This window comes from Aulonocara stuartgranti (genome assembly GCF_965226115.1).
Source record: "Aulonocara stuartgranti genome assembly, chromosome: 23".
NCBI lineage: Eukaryota > Metazoa > Chordata > Actinopteri > Cichliformes > Cichlidae > Aulonocara > Aulonocara stuartgranti.
Window position 1 is genome coordinate 29,989,505 of NC_138958.1, and position 17,698 is coordinate 30,007,202.

The following is a 17,698-nucleotide window of genomic DNA, read 5'->3' on the forward strand; positions in this document are numbered from 1 at the left end:
ATTCCCCAGGAATCAGTGCACCCCCTCCGGACCAACACTGCTCATCCGACATTAAACTGCCCACCTTACTAACCGGATGATGTCCCTAGAAGGTGGGCTGACCCAGACAGACAGAAGACTGAATATTAAATGAACTTATATAAACTTATAAACACCAGTTCATAGAATAGTTCTAAAACTATTCTATGAACTTTGGGGCCTTTTATACAATAACAGTGCAAACAGTAGGCAGGAAGGTAGGGAGATTTTTTATATTTCTAACCAATCAGATCTTCCATATCAAGTGCTGATTACTCTGAGGCAACTGTTGCTGTGATTTGGCACTTTATAAATAAAATTGAATATATACGCAGGAAATGGTTACGGGCAGGCTTAAACTGAGGCCCCTAGCCTTTAGTACATGGGTCACCTGCTCAACCAGGTGACATGTAGTAGCACCGTCTAATCAGGGTCTGACATTGAGTTTTTAGATGAAGAAGAGATTGACTATAAGTCAGCTCCAAAACAAGCCCTCCAGCAGCCAACAAGGGGAGAAATATGGATGGCAAAAAAACGGTGAGAGTGAATGATCTTCGTGCCCAATGATTGAGGCACCCCACATGGCTGCCAGCATGAGGAGCCAACCAAAATGGTAGTTACTTATTTTGAACTTTTCCTCCTACATGCCATCTAAAAACTCATTTGTATCAGGAAATGTTCCCTCATCTAAATTCCCTTTTAGATCCAGCAACAACAAAACAAAGAGCTGCACTGTGTCTGGGCCCAGGATGGACAGGAAGACTCAGCATACATGCATCAAAGGCAAGAATTACATCTACCCCTCATTCGTTGTACAGAATAGCACAGACAGGCTGTTTGTTCAGTGGGGCAGGTGGGGAGGAGTATACACTGACATGAATCTGGTCCATTCCTAATTCAGTGCACACACTTAAACATCAGTAATCATCAGAAACCTTTACTTATTTATATTTGTTCAAGATAAACATCATATTTCCCCCATATCTTGATTTTTCTCTGTCTTTTTATTACCTTTTTCACCCCTATCAGTTTTTCACCTCAGGAAATCTTTTAAGGACTAAAATGCTTTATGAAAAAGTTTCATCATGACCAGGATTTAGTTTTAACTTTCAGTATAAATTTGTAGAAAATGCCACAGCTCTAAGAATTTTCTTGAAATCTCTAAGGATTTCAAAACTGTGAGGAACTTTTAGTGGTAGGAAGCTTTGTGAATACTGAAACTTTATTCACTTTTATTCAAATCAATCAGTCATCTACTGCGCGATGATCTCCTAGTTTGTTTGGGTTTTTTGCATATTTGTCATGCTCAGTTTTTTTCAGATGAGCAAACAAATTTTAATGCTGGAGAAAAATAACCTGAGTAAATACAAAATGTAGTTTTGAAATAATGATGTCATTTATAAAGGGAAAAAATATGCAAATCTACGTGATCCTGTGTGAAAATTGACCCCCTTGTTAAATCATGAATTAACTTTGATTAATCTTGAAATCACTTAAACAGAACTTATCTGACAAAGTGTAAAAGATCTCAAAAAGTAACACATCATGGCACAGTCTAAAGAAACACTTTGGAAACAAAGTCTATAACGTCTGTCACTCTGGAAAGGGTTACAAAGGCATTTCTAAGGCTTTGGGATTCCAGTGAATCGTTGTGAGAGCCATTATCCACAAATGGAGAAAACTTGGAATGGCGGTGAACCTTCCCAGGAGTGACCAGCCGACAAAAATTACTCCAAGAACGACTCATCCATGAGGTCACAAAGAACCCAGAACTGCAGGCCTCACATGTCTCAGTTAAAGTTAAAGATCACGATTCAACAATAAGAAAGAGACTGGACAAAAATGGCCTGTATGAGAGAGTTCAAGGAGAATACCAATGCTGAACAAAAACCCGCAGATTTTTGGATCTATATATAGGATTTAAAGATGCTAACACCTCACTAGTTGAAAAAAGGGACTTAACGTTTTCACTTTAAACATGATAATTTGGCTTAGATGTAACTTAGAAGAAGAGTGCAGCTTTAAATGGCAGCATGACCAGCTATTTTTATATTGCATGTTAGGCAGAATATGCACACTATTAAAAGTGCTTTTAATATTAGTAATGTTTCTTAACTCTGTGTTTTCGATAGCAGTTTTATCAGGAAAAAAGCTAAGGGGGAAAATGTGATGTCCCATCAATAGTGCTGCATAATTGTAGGTCCAGACAGCTTAAAGTCCTAAATGCGGTGTAAAATTAATGACACCCTTAGCTCATTAACTGTGTAAACAAATGAATTTTTACAGCTCCTGTGTGACCAAGGTAAATGACAGGCTGTAAAAAGTTACTTATGGATGGAGTGAGAAGAGTTTGCAAGTTTGCAGTTCCTCGTGCCTTTCAATAGAAAAGTGCTTAGAGCAGATCCTGGCTGAGTGTCGTGTCCCTGAGGTTTTCCTGCAAGAATGAAGAATTCTGCATTCTTCTGTTTAATGCTCTGAGAGAGGTATTACTGTATTCCCGCTGACTAAAAAGTATATTTTAATAACCAGGAAAAATTTACTTTGACATCCTCCATCGAGTTTTCAACCGAGAATAAGAAGTATTACTGTTACCGTTTGCTCAGCAAGTCAAATTGGCTTTCACAATATAACCTGTATCAAACAGGTCGAGCCATTTTAATAGCTCTGATACAGTTGTTGATCTGCAGAACTCTCGATCAATGGACTGAGATTAAAAATGAAGTTTAATGGATGTTTGATGGATTTAAGTAATGCTTTTGACTTAAGCCGCAAATCATCTTCTCTTTGCTGTCTAGTATAAGCATCTACGAACATAATAATGAAAGGCTTTCCTTCAGGATGAGATTTTCCTCCTTTGACATCTGTCTTGTTCTTTTCAAAGAATAATAAGTACTTACAGTTTCTGCTTGACAAGATTAATAATAAATATTGCACTTTCAGACACACTAAATGATGAATCCTACCTTTCTATGTTTCTCCTGGTTATGAAAGTGCCAAAAGTTGTGTGTGACACTCTTTAATGAGAAATACAAATACACAGACACGTTCAGACTAAGTGCACCATAAGTGCCAGCCCTTCGTTATTGTGACTGATGGGGGTTTTTTTTTAAGTTTTATTAAAAGATGTAAAAACATTAACCAGAAACAGATACATTCAGAACTTCTTAGAAGTTAAGGACAAACACACTGTGTTAAACAAGTGAAGAGAAACAGTGGCTTTATCTACATTTGTGAACAATGAAATGCTTGTTGGGTAAAATGAGTCACGGAGAAGAAGTGAGACAGTATATTGTACAATGGAATTGAGTAATTTATTGTAATAAAGCGCTACAGATTTCTCATTTATTCTACTTTATAAAGCAATATTGCACCACAGTAATTTTATTGTAGATTTATTTGACTGGATAAACATATCTGCATACATCGTGGATCATGACATCAGACTTTAGAGGACTTAAAAATATATTTAGAGTGCTTGTTAGCTGCAGAGCAATAGGGATGGGAATCGAGAACTGGTTCTTGTAGAGTTCTTGTAGAGAGTTCCACTATCTTTCAGTCTACAGTGTGGATATAGACATTACTTTTATTTTTATTGCAAAGGACGAGAGCGCGACAGCCAAGTGGCTGTCAGGCTTTCATGTTTCCAAAGCAGAATCACCGTGGTGATCGCTTTAATGTCTCTTAGAGCTGTTTTTTTTTCTTTGATTTGTGTTGTAGCCTTTATGTTCATGTCTGAATAAGAGAAAGATCATATGTGTGTCCTCAGTAGGACAGGTGTGTTGGGCTGCAGTCTATAGCTTTATATTGTGAAATGGTGACTATGAGACAGTTTGTTTCAGGTCATTTTAATGTAACAAGAAGTGTAACGAATTACTTTCTCCTGGGAGTAATTAAGTAACGTACCACACTACATTTAAGAAAAGTGTTCTGTGTAATTCTCCAAAAGTTGATTCTGTTTATCTGGACGTAGATTTTTCAGTGGGCTGGTTTCAGTCATTATGCAAATGTACTGTTTATAAGTTTGGTGAAACCTGCAGTCAGCTGAGACTAAAGAAGTCAACTGGATGACTGACGAAACGTTTCTCCCACTGAAAACGCTACATCCAGATGAACAGAATCAGCTTTTGGAGATTTACTTACCTGGATGATTGAGAATGCATCAAGATGTTCAGTGTAATATATGTAATGTTTTTTGGGTTTTTTTTGAGAAATGACCCACCACTGATCACAACAAAGAGTGGAAATACTTCATAAATACATGCACAAACATTTGACCACACGGCATACAGCTAACTTGACTGAATGCAATGTCTTTGATACATTATGCTGCTCAGAGATGGAGGTGACTCTCAAAGCCGAGCCAATGAGAATCGATAAGGAATTGAATCGATAATGGAATCTGATTTGCTAAATCCGTATCAATTCCCATCCCTACAGACCAATCAAAAAGCACTGAACAGGTAACTTAATCAAGTTTACAGCTGTGTAACAGCTTACCTCCCACATGACCTGTGAACTCTTTTCCCAGAGTTTATAAAGTTCCTTTACATAAAACAACCAGTCACAGAAGAACAGCGTCCCTCCAGCTGAATAATTATAATAACATCCTGTAAAGTTTTAAACCAAACATAATGACACAATTTTGTCTCAAAGATAATGATTAATATAGAAACTTGGAATATAACATTTAATGTTTGATACTATGCCAAAGACTGTGCCAGTAATGTATAAAAAGCTCCAACAGTATCCCAAACAGGATTTATTACATAAAGGTTTATAGGCATGATCCCAAATAATACTTTGAAGCTCTTAAATGTGGATCTTGTAATCATAGATGTAGCCATTCTGCCACAGCGGTTCATACAGTTTTTATTATGGAACTCAAGGAAAATTCAAGAAATCAAAATAGCTGGTCAAACAGTGGCAGATTATGAAGACTTTTCCATGTATAGTTCACCGTGTTTATTCAAGCCAGAGAACACAGACAAGAGCTAAATCTACAATAACAGCACAGACCAAACAGCACGGAGGAACAGGAAACTGTTTCACCTTCCCAAAATCAAGTGGAAGAAAATCCTGAGGCCAGTCAGCCCGCGAGACCAAATTGCCAGCTCTCTGCAGTAAGCAGCAGTGATTACACGACCAACATAGCAATCACACGCTTACAGGACATTTTTATAATATGTATGTTTACCTCAGATGGAGCTGAATCAGTGATAGGATGTGCTTCTGTTCTCAGTGATGAACAGGTTTATGAGGGTATGTGCTGTACTGCATGTTCTTTTCGAAGAACTGATTTTTAGCCACATGATGTGAAGCAATTTGACATAGTGGGATTCTTCAATGTTTTCAAAATGTGTCTAGTACATGAATGGCTAGAAAAGCAAAATACAAGCTCTATGCCTTGTTCATTTCAGCCACATTAAGGTACATGAGGTCCAATCAAAAGATTCAGAGACCGCACCCACTTGCCAATTTGCCGACCCTCCAATTTGAACTTCATTTTGGAGAAAAGGACAAAGTTGAACAGAGCCAAATGTAGAAAGCAGAGCAGCTGACTGTGCTGGTGTTCCAAATAATTTCAGCCTTTTCCATGTGCTGTGAGCCACCGCAAGATAGCATGGTCACATGCTATCTTGCGGTGTTCTGCCTCAAACGCCCGAAGACCTGGAGTAAATCTCGGCACTGACTCTCTGACCCTGAAGGAGGAACTCATGCATGCCCACATGAATATTAAGAATAGAGAGCACCATCCTGGTTGTGCTCCTGACCTAATGTGGAGCTTTCAGTTCTGGAACATGAAGCTCTTCCACTGAAGACTGCTGTTTGGGTTTTTTGGGTCAAGACTAGAGAACCAACTTATTTTGACATGAAGGTTGGGAGAGCAGATAACAACTAAAATTAGGCAAAGCTGTTGCTTTGATATACATTAGATACAGTTTATTTATAACACATTTTTTCTCATGTTGCCTCTGTGTGCCACCACAGTGGACTATTTAAGTATATAACTACTTTTTTTTTTTTTTAGGAATTATGACCATCTTTACATATAGTACACAATTTTCAGAGGCTCAAAGTAACAAACATTCTACATACTTGATTGTTTTTAATAATTCAATTCAATGTTATTTATACACAGCCAAATCAAACTGGTTTAAAATCCTCAAAGGTGACAGTATCAAGCTAATTAACAAAGAGGTTTTCCAGGAAGTTAAGATACTTGTTGTTATAGTTTCAGCCTTTTTAAAGAATCTTTGAGTTTTTTGTTTAACATGCCTCAGGACTTTTTCCAGGATTAGGACTTAGAATTTTGGAATTTATTGCATCAAACAAAAACTTTGGCTTTTGATTAGTTTAAAAAAAAGTAAAAAATGAAAAATGTGCCATCTTTGGAGGTCCAACCATATCCTGAAATCTAAGCAAGAAAGATTTCAAAATTTGCAACCATACTTGGAGCTTGGATGCATTCTTTCCTGAAAGCCAGAACAGAATCACTCAGCCAGGTATTTTTTTCAACCATACTTTTGTTTACTCTGGTACCAATCAGACGTGAACTCCAGACGAACCAAAATGAGTGACTTGAAAGTCTTAAATGTTTCATATTTGAGGTCTAAAAAACCAGTTTCCTTCATTTTAATATTGTTCTATATAAAAACCCTGTCGCCAAACATGACGGAGAGCTTGATCATGGTCATCAGAGGGGCTATTTACAGATTTTTTTAAAACATCTCAAATTCCCACACTTATTGACTATAGCTTGAGCCTATATGTATAATAACATCCCTCAAAATCAATATCCGGTCGTACATTACTGAGGACACATTTCTGGTGGACTGTAGATGAGAATTCATAGCAGCAGGGTTGTAGCCCGAATGTTAAAAATAAATTATTATTTTTTAAAAACGATAGAGTTTAGTGGAGACGGGAGCATTTAAATCAATTTTTTAAAATGAGTCCAAACTCATACACCTCATCCAACAGCCAGCAGTAAGTTTAAAAAGCCACAGTCTGTGAGGCATAGATCAGAGAAGAAACTCAGGTCACTGGGACACAGCCAGTTTTCTACTAAAAATACGCAGTCCAGCTTTTGAGAAGCAAAAGAAATTGCTTTAAATGAAGGCCTTATTTGAGACTGACCTTTTAAGAGTTAAAGAAAAGCCTTCCCAGAGGCACGAAAGCACGAGTGCGAACAGGTAACATGGAAATCTGCATCCATTTTTTTAAACGACTCCTCAGTTTTTCAGCTTTAACTAAAAAAAAACAAACACTTTTTTTAATACAGAATTTGCCGTAGTCGCATAGCAACACAAAAAGCCACCACCTGCACTTCCCACAAGCATCTTTTTGCACAATACAGCACTCAGAGAACGTCCAAATACAACTACCCGAGGTGTTTGTAATCAATTTATGTGTGCAGGATACCAGTGAGGATCCAAATGTTGAAAAACAGACTCAACTCTAAGATATCAACAGGCACTTTGCAGATTTGTAGTATCACCCAGCAGAACGATGCAGAAGGTGTGAAAGTCTTTCACAGAAGCAGTGTGTGTGTATATGCTGCATGCCATTTTTATCACCGAGGGCTTCAGTGATCCTTCAGCGCTGTCCACGCTGTGTGCTGAGTCAGGGCGAACAGCCTGGAAGGAGTAACTAGTTTCTCTGACTTACTCTCACTGTCTCTGTTTTCTGAGGTCTCATTAAAATCAAGCCAATAAAATGTGTTTTGTTTTTTAGCTATTAGCCCCTTAACATGAACACCCTCTCTGTTTTACTTTCCACCTCCTTTCGTTTCATTTTCAAGTTTGTAGTAAGATGGTGTCACAGTGCTAACTGCTGATGCGTACTTAACATGATTAGTTCAAGGGGCCATGTTTGCTTTGCTGTCCTTTTTGATCCCACGAGATCCCGTAAGCACGTCTTTTTCTTTTATCCCCACTTCATGTGGAGAACTGATATATTCTTCATGTTGGTTAGCATTAGCATCCTTGTCATTTTCAATTCTGATTAACTATTTCTGAGCAGTTCTCCAACCTTTGTGGCAAAGTTGTAACAGAAACCTCTTATTATGGTCTCTTGTGACCTCAGTTTTATTGGATAGTTCCTGTTTTATTTTGAAGATTGTTATTCCTTGTGGATCTCTGTATTTTTACTTCCTTTGTGTTCGTTCCCCCCTCATTAGTGTCAGAGTTCATTTTTTGTTTTATTACACTTCTCCCTGGTGTGTCTTTAGTTTCTATGTCCTCCCTCCATCTTTGTGGGATAATTTTAGCACCGACCTACCTTGTTTCTGCTTCTCTCACTGTGTTTTCCTTGTTGCCTCTTTTTTTGGATGTTTTTGTCTTTTTTTTTTGATCCAGACATTTATTTTATATATGCGTCACTAATGCAAATATAGAATAAAGCGAGATATTGCGAGATGATCTGCTGAAAAAGGTTTCACTTCTTATCAAGGCTTTTATTGTGAAATCTTTGCAAGAACATGTTACATAAAGTCCTATTTAACTACATGATTATAGCACATGAGATTATCTTTGACAGCTGGTTGCTAATTCGAGTGTGTTTGATTCATAGTACTGAGTTAAATGCATCGTGAAAAGCAGCTCTATACTCTATACTCTCGTAGCTGTTGCCTATGGCCTCAACAGCTACGATAAGTCTGCTGGGAAGCAGTATGTGGTGTAAATGCAGTATATTCAATAGCACAAGGAAAATAGTGTAAACATATGCAGCATTCTCGTTTTTATAGTCCTGACAATACATATATAGGCTCAGTTGGTTCTTCTGCTCTTCCTGGCTTTCATTAACCTAACAGATTTATTAGCTCCACGTCCAACACAAACAGCTCAGTTTCTTCATGATGGCAGAGCAATGCAAACACACCAGCACCACAAGTATACCACCGTGCCAGGAATTCAGCACAGTACTATAAATTTTCTGCCACACCAGAGCAGGAGTGAGGGAGAGAGAGGGCAAACATCTTTCAGAGAGAAGGAAGAAGAGGAAACAGGAAGGGAGCAGACCGATGTGGGACACATGTAGGCATTGGTGGGGGGCTGTGGAGACGGAGGACTTTATAATCTATTCATCAGGTCATTCATTTGCTGATGTGGCCACCTAGAGTTTACAAATGAATGTGAACTTGCCATTGTGGTTATATAGCCTTAGAGACACGTATGATTGTCTGCTGTCGTGGTGGTAACGAAACTTAAGAGATGTCACTGCATTCACATTTTACAAATTCAGATTCTGTATTCTCTTAATGTATCGGCTCAGCGTGCCAGGCTGAAACAGGCTGAGCATGCTCTGAAGGGAGCGGCCATCTGGAATTTCTTTCTAGGATGACAGACATTCAATTTATCTAAGTCTACATCACTTTGGACTATTTACTGTATATGCACAACTGTAACCACATGTAATTTTTCAGAATCAACAATGTCCCTGTGGCTGGGCTCGGTGTCATTTATTTAAAAACATCCATGCACCACATTAATCATAATAATCCTTCTCTTCTTGTGTTGAATATAAAGCGCGCTTTGTGTTCGAGAAGTTGCTGAGGCAAGCGTTTTTTAACTTGTTTTTCACCGCCTCAATTTCACCAAATGCACAATGTTTTCTTTTCAGCTGAGAGAAAAGACACTTTAGTTAATGACGTGCATAACTCTCTTGAAGTGTCTGTCTCACTTATATTCAACGTTGCAATGCAGAGGGTGACATATTGGGAAGTGAGTCCATGGTTGACATGCATTGTACACCTGCCGTCTCTTGCCTTAATGAAGAATATATGTATATATATATATATATATATAAAAGGAACACAGAAGGGTGTTTTTTTACAGATATATAATGGTGAGAGAATTTTCAATCTATTTTGAAGGACAGAAAAGAAAGGGCGGGGGGGGGGGGGGGGGGGTTGCTTCATCCCTGTACCTACAGGTCAATATTCTGTACGTGTGTCAAATCTTAGAAGAAAGAGCATGATATGAGCTTTGTATTCTCATGTGTATTTGGCCAGATAGTAAACACTGTAATCTCATGGAAGACCACCTGTCACATTGCTCTTTTTTTAAAAGACTTATTTGGGCACATTTTAGCTTTTATTTTATAGGAGAGTTCACAGAGTTGACAAGAAAGCAGGCAGAGAGTGGGGGGAGTGACACACAGCAAATGGTCTAAGGCGGACTCAACCCCAAGCCCCTGAAGCACCTTTGGTACATGAAATGACTGACCTGATGAATAGATCTCCAGCTCAACCAGGTGAGCAATAGCGGCGCCCCTGTCACATCCCCCCATCCCCAACAGAGTTAATTCTGTCAAAACGTTGAAGTCTCTTCACCTGCATCACTTTTTAAAACAGATTCATTGCACATCATCTTTGTGTTCAGTTTCATTGTAATTTTAATGTTCAGCTATATCTTTAGAGTTATTTCCATCAAACTGTAACGCATAAAATTATTTCCTCAACCAATTGTATGTAAATTTATCTTTACCAGTACATGCACATGCATAACAGCTGATACTGATAAGAGCCTTAAGGAGCTTAAGATGCACCTGTGTGCCAAGTTTGGTTGTCCAACTCCTGATCATGTAGGAGAAGCTGAGGGACAAAGAAACAAACATACAGACAGAGATTTCATGTATTTTAATAGGATACTATGCTGAAATACTGTCCCTGGGAATCTGATATTTGACAATTTAATAAATATGTAATAAATATTCCACAGCAATTCAAAGTGCATAAAACAATTCTTCAGCAGGTCATCTCAGAAGTTGCCTTCTGAGATGGTTCTATTATTATGTATCGTATACAGTATTATATTGTGCCCTTTGCTAAACTAGACCATAACATTGTATAACTATACACAGAAATACACAAAGTTAAAAACCATCATATAGTGGTGTAATACCAATCCAAATGTACAGTGCTTGAGGAAATGTGGTATAGGCTGTGATATTGCAAAGGTCACAGTTAGCTCACAGATATTACAGTGCAGGAGACTTTGTTATGCTGCAACAGTAACAGAAATTAGTGGAGTGTTAAACCTTTTCCAAAAGTGTAAAAAGCGGAGGTACATCATACATTTCAAGGAATGATTATTCACATTTGACTTTATCAACTCTCAACACAGTAGAAATACATGAAGGTTCAGTTCTTTTATTGGAGAACAAATCAGCTCAGTGCACATTTATTTTGAGCAAGTGAAATGAAATCAAGAGAACCCTATGGATCATGTTATGTTGACATAAAACATGACATTGTGTGAGTGTTTCTTATGTGTTAGGAAATCGCAGGTCTTTTTCTGATGGAGGCATTATAATTGCAGGTCAAACTTACACTGCTGTATGCTTTTGATTCATCTTCAAGTGATAAATCCATCTACAGCACTCATCGAGTGGCGATGACAAGTTAAGCTTTACAAAGACCTCAACAATTAATTATCTGTGCATAAGACTCCAATGTGAGGACCACTCTTCAATACAGCCATTTAACTTGGTTGCTACGGCAACTAGGCCTGCATAACAACAGCCGTCATGATGGAGCGATCACTGACGGTCTGACTTCAAGATAGGCCACAAGTTCTTCCACTTGGTGCAAAACACTTAGTCTTTTATTCCCCCACCACAAAAGGAGCTGCATTATGCAATACTGTACAACAGCGGAGTGACACGTCTACACCAGTGACATGCTCGCTCTGAGATGGACTGAGCCTTTAAAGTACGAATGGACATGCCCTGACAGGAGTTATTATGTTGTTATACATTTAAATGAAAAGGAAAATGTGCCTTATTAAAGCTAAATGCAGTTACAGTGCTTTTGTGACACTGGTATGCTTACCATTCTGAAAGTGTGAAGAGTAGCTTATAGAGTGTATTTAAACATAAATACATATAAATTCAAAGTTATCAGTTTTTAGTTCATCTTGCTCTCTGCACAGAACTCTGCAAAAGTCTTAAACCAAGTGCTCGTTTCTACATATTTTGGTTTCAAGGCAATTGGAAAGGATTTTTTTAAGTGGTTCCCCAGGTTTTTCTTTGGACACTGTCCTTGTGTCTGACCATTTTAAAAGTATATGTGTTGTTGTTTGTTTATTTGCTACTTAACACTGACCTGCGAGTCATTCAAGCATAAAAAAAGCACCTAACTCAAGGGATGAACTGTGTTGTGTCTACACATAACAGAAAGTGCCCATTTTAAATGGGATCTTTAGCACTTTGTTACTAGCAGCCTGTCACAAAAACACATCATTTGTTCCCATTATCTGAAAGTCATGTCCTTAAGCAATAGGAAAAATCCACTAAAAACCTGACAGAGAACCTAAGAGATGCATCTGGCCCTTCAGCTGATCCATCTACTGTTAGCCAAAGGCTCACCAGAAATATTGTCAGTGGAAAGGTGACTGTCAAGAAGCCATTTTTCAGGAAGGGAAATGGGGAGAAAAGGTTGATGTATGCCACATTATACAAGAACTGGACTGAAAATCAGTGGCAACAGGTCTGATGGAGTTATGAAACCAGTTATAGTTTCTGGTTGCGAGGCCACTTCCAGTGGGGACACTGCTTCAGATAGTTCATGCTTGAAGAAAAAGGTGGTCATACCACATACAGTGGGGCAAAACAGTATTTAGTCAGCCACCGATTGTGCAAGTTCCCCCACCTAAAATGATGACAGAGGTCAGTAATTTGCACCAGAGGTACACTTCAACTGTGAGAGACAGAATGTGAAAAAAAAATCCATGAATTCACATGGTAGGATTTGTAAAGAATTTATTCGTAAATCAGGGTGGAAAATAAGTATTTGGTCAATAACAAAAATACAACTCAATACTTTGTAACATTGTTATTGCCAACAAAGGTTATGTTACAAAGTATTGAGCAGACAAAACTCTGGAATGCAGACGACCCAATGAGGAGCAGAGGTAGACCCTCACTATAAATACACACACACAAGTTAATCAGGAAGTGACACTCAGGAGGAAAAACAGCTGAAACTAATGAGCAAAACGAAACACAGACCTTCAAAGTAAAACAGACTGTTTTCCAAACACAAACTCAGAGACACCAACAGAGCACAGAGGGGAGAACACAGGTAGGAATAATAAAACACTTAACACAAGAGCTAAACCCAAAGAACTAATTCAAAATCAGAATAAACTAGAAAATAATAACAATAACCTCAAAACAAGGGTCAGCGACCCAGGACCATGACAGTAACAGACCAAACCTTACATTTGTATCCAAGACCTTCTTTCTACAGGCAAAGCTTCTATTCCTTTAAAACATTTTATAAATGTAGAATAGTTAATGTCAGGGGTAGTTCATGCAGGGCTTAGAATATTCTGCATTACATTTGCACTTTTATCAACCTGTTAAAGAGTAGGTAGACATTTTACTTTACTAAATCAGCCATGGGGCTAAAACAATTAAAATCATATATTTTCTCATGCTATAGTGTCTACCAAAGAATGGACACGGCATAATAACATCAAAACCATCATGTAGTGGTGTAATACCAATCCAAATGTACAGTGCTTGAGGAAATGTGGTATAGGCTGTGATATTGCAAAGGTCACAGTTAGCTTACAGATATTACGGTGCAGAAGACTTTGTTATGCTGCAACAGTAACAGAAATTAGTGGAGTGTTAAAGCTTTTCCAAAAGTGTAAAAAGGGGAGGTACATCATACATTTCAAGGAATGATTATTCACATTTGACTTTATCAACTCTCAACACAGTAGAAATACATGAAGGTTCAGTTCTTTTATATCAGATTCATTTTCTTTTTTTATAACAATTTTAAGAAAAAATAGAAATTAAAGAAAGTATGAATCTTGTTGTAGTTGCAAAAGAAAGTCTGAATTTAGGAGGCCAATGGTCTGTTAAATACTTAAAATACAAATCTGCTGTCCAGCCAGACCTCACTGGGAAACGATTGTTACTCTTCATTTTCACACCTTCCCAGTTTCCACTTAGAAAGTTTGACACAAATTGCACCGTAACAAAATCCCAGAGCCGACAACTCACCTCTGGATGGCTGTTAGGTAGGTCGGGACTTTTCTTTATCTGCCGCAGTTGCCTTCATTGCATCAGTCTGTCAGGCGACTTTGGGGAATTACAGCCATGGAGCCCTTTTGACACATGTCCGTTAGGAGCACAGCAATATGGGTCAAATTATGAGCAGAAAATGAGTTGTTGTTATCCTGAAATGGAACCCGAAGAGGCCACTGTGGGTTGAAGTCCATCCTGCAATTGAATGCCATGTTACCTCAGACCATCAAGTGATTTTTACAAAATGTTTAAGGGAAGCTTCAGGCGTTTCTTTATTGCCCAGTTTATTGAGGCTGCATTAATAAAATACACAATATCTCTCAAACTAAGACACCATACATTTCATTAACTTACTCTTTTTTTGGCTACTCAGTTACTCAGAGTTTTAATTCAACACCCCATTTGCTCTCAGCAGGAGAGCTTCAAGTCTGCCTGTATAAGAGGTTGTATGCTTATGCTTAAGTATACTTGTAAAACTGCATTAACACTTGTTAATAAGTGTAATAAGTAAGTTAAGAATCAGTTAGTAGTCATTTTAGTCTTAAATTATTAATTTAATTTATTTGCAAGTAAGTTTTCAATTTATAGTTGATTTAACTAGTTTCTATATGGTTAAGTATTAGTGCTATGCCTTGCAAGAGGTAGAAAGTCAATTTTTTATCCCATGTTAAACTTAAGATAATGTATTGTAATTGTTAGTGATTACCAAATATTATTATTGATTTCAGATGAAGGTTTCACTACTAATCAATGAGGCTGTAGCAGAAGTGTCCACTAATATATGATGCTTATCGATTATGATCTTTTCCTGAACATAACTAAAGACTCATAATCTTTCCATTTAGACCAATATAATCCAGCCTGCCTGATTATATACTATAAACATAAGATACAAGTTTATAAGAGCCAGATAGCGCAAAATTCTACAAATAGATCAACTACAGAGTATTTATTAATCATTTACAGTATTTGTAAAGATCTAGTGAAACGTTACAACATCAACAAATCAGTTATTAACCATTTAGTAAACATCATTACTTCATTATTTATTAATATAATGAATAGAATTAACCAGACCAATATGGGACTTTTAAGACTGATACCAATACTGATATTTTTTTGATTACAAAATCTGAGACATTATATGAAACATTTGTTATGTGTAGTTCTTTATGATCCCTTACTAGGATATTATGACTGTGCAGTTAAAGAATAAATTATTGCTTGTTCACACTCTGCCCAGCTCTGCTCAGATCAACTGGTTTTTGTGGCAGTGCAAACATGCATGATGCCAACATAAAAGTTGCACAGGGCCCTCTGGTAGACAAACTATGTAACACTGGTCCTCAGCTGCTAGACAAACTGCTGAAGTAGTTTCCTAACATACTTAAAATTGTATTTTTCCCCCTTGATTTTGTGCTATAAGTGTACTGTTGTACATACAACATGGCAAAATTGCAGCCTTCTTGGCAAAAAATAAGATGTTCAATATTTTAAGGTACATTTTGTGATTCAACCAAAATCTTACTGAGAAGATTCATCTTTACAGCTGACAGTTTGTCCACTTTTTAATGTCTGAGTACATAGTAGTGATCATATTGTTTGGCTTCTGTTTAAGCTGGGCAGGTAATGTACAAGAAGCTATATCTGAGTTATTCTATCAGAGGGGAAAAGCTTAAGAAGACGCAAAAATGCTTTTTCAAGTCCATTTTCTTAACTGCTTATCCAGTTCTGGATAGGTCCCCAGCTGTCAGTGTGAGAAAGGTGGAGTACACGCTGGACAGGGTGTCACACAGCCACATAACAGAGAGATAGAAAACCATTCATGCTCACATTCACAGGCACATCCAATTGAGATTCCCCAATTAACCTGACATGCATATATTTGGTCTGTGGGGGAGAAAAGGGAGCATGGGAACGCGCCATGCTGAAAGTCCTCAGCAGATTCTAACCCACTGTGAGGTGACAGTTCGAACCAGAGCACCACTGTCTGCCAACTGCTGTGCAGCGTGGCATCGAGATTTTGACTGGCTGAGAATGCGTTTGTCCTTAGCAGCAATACCTGTTATATTTATTGTTGCTTGAAGTGTAAATTATGTAAATGCACAGTGGTACTGTTTGAGCCATCCATCCATTGAGAGGTGAGAGGCGGGCACACCCTGGACATTCAGCAGCCTATTGCAGGGCTAATTAAGAATAAGTGATTAGTCAATCCATCTATTCCATTCCACTTAACTGGGGTGACAACTAATGTGTGTGTGTGTGTGTGTGTGTGTGTGTGTGTGTGTGTGTGTGTGTTGGGGGGGAAGGGGGGGAATGGGGTCAACTGCAAGACGCAGGCTACACCCTGATTAGGTCTCCAAGCCAAGCCAGCTTTGTTTATAAAGTACTAAAACAGCAAGTGCTGACCAAACTGCTCAACATTAAGGACAGAATAAGAATACAAAAATTAAATAAGTATAAACATAAAATACAAAAATAAACAAATAATTATAAGAAGAAGAGGAAAAATACTAACAATATATAAATTTAATAATTATTATTAAGTAGTAGTAGTACTACTGCTAATAATAATAATAATAATAATAATAAATAAATAATTATATATGTAAAAACACAGAAAATCTACGTTAAAAGTGGATAAAAGTACACCTGTCTATTGCGGGGCTAATTAAGAATAAATGATAAGATTTAGGACATTAATATGAAATGGCCTTGCAGAGAAAGCTCTGAGTTTTGCGCATAAATCCTCTTCATTTGCCCGCTCTCTGACAAAAGATTATAAAGGGTGGATTGTAGGTGAGGTGAGGTCAGCTATTAGACAAGGGGGTCCTCAGAATTACTAGATAAACTTGTGCTTGATTAAAGATGTCTTATTATTAACTGTTTTTTTAAGAAGCCAATAAAGTCAGGCAAAAACACAACACATGTCTGAAGCCATCGTAGCTTTGCTTCTCCACCAGCAGTGAGGTTGGAGAGAATAATGCTGGAGTGTGAAGGTAGTGGTGGTGGTGGGGGGGACTCAGCGCAGAGCAACACGGTGAACGAGCAGGGAGGCGGGAGCGCGCGCATAGGAAGGAAGGGAAGGAAAGGAGCTGAGGCAAATCAGTCGCCAAGCGGAGCCCAAGACAGCGGATGAACGGAGCCGAACGTGTGTGCTTGTCGCCCTTGTCGTTTTTTTACAGCAGCTCAAAGCGGCGTCCGGCAGCCCCGAAACCCGCCCGAAAATGATCTTCAAACTCGTCCATCTCCTCGGGGTGCTCGTCTGCGGCGGCCAAGGTAAAGGGATGCGCGCGGGAGTGTGTGGCAATCCTCGAGCTTTAGTGACTTTGTGGACAAGTTGAGTGTTATTTTGCCATCTCGGTCTGCAGCAGCCAGAGAGAGGGCTGCGAGCTGAAGGGGAGAGAGGGAGTGTGAATGTAAGTGTGTGTATGTGTGTTTGTGTGTGAGAGAGAGGGGTGGATTGTTTAAGTGGACGTTGTTTTGTAGTTGAAGCACGTCTTGCAGGGGGGCCAGGATGCTTTCCTGCTGAAAAGAGGGATCCTGACGGGGTCCTGTGGGGTTTTTAGGGTGTTGCAGTGCACTCCATACTTCCCCAGGATATCATCTCTTACTCCAATTAGTTTAAAAAAACAAC

At 38.3% G+C, this 17,698-nt stretch overlaps 1 protein-coding gene across 1 annotated transcript in view; it reads left to right on the forward strand.

Moving 5' to 3' along the window:
* The first annotated feature begins 17,088 nt into the window (after positions 1–17,088).
* Positions 17,089–17,698, forward strand: part of ncam2 (neural cell adhesion molecule 2) — a 454,622-nt gene continuing 454,012 nt past the window's right edge. Inside the window, exon 1 of the mRNA XM_082525243.1 lies at positions 17,089–17,340. Within this exon, the coding sequence (XP_082381369.1) occupies positions 17,289–17,340 (52 nt within the window). The 5' untranslated portion in view covers positions 17,089–17,288. The remainder of the gene's footprint in view (positions 17,341–17,698) is intronic.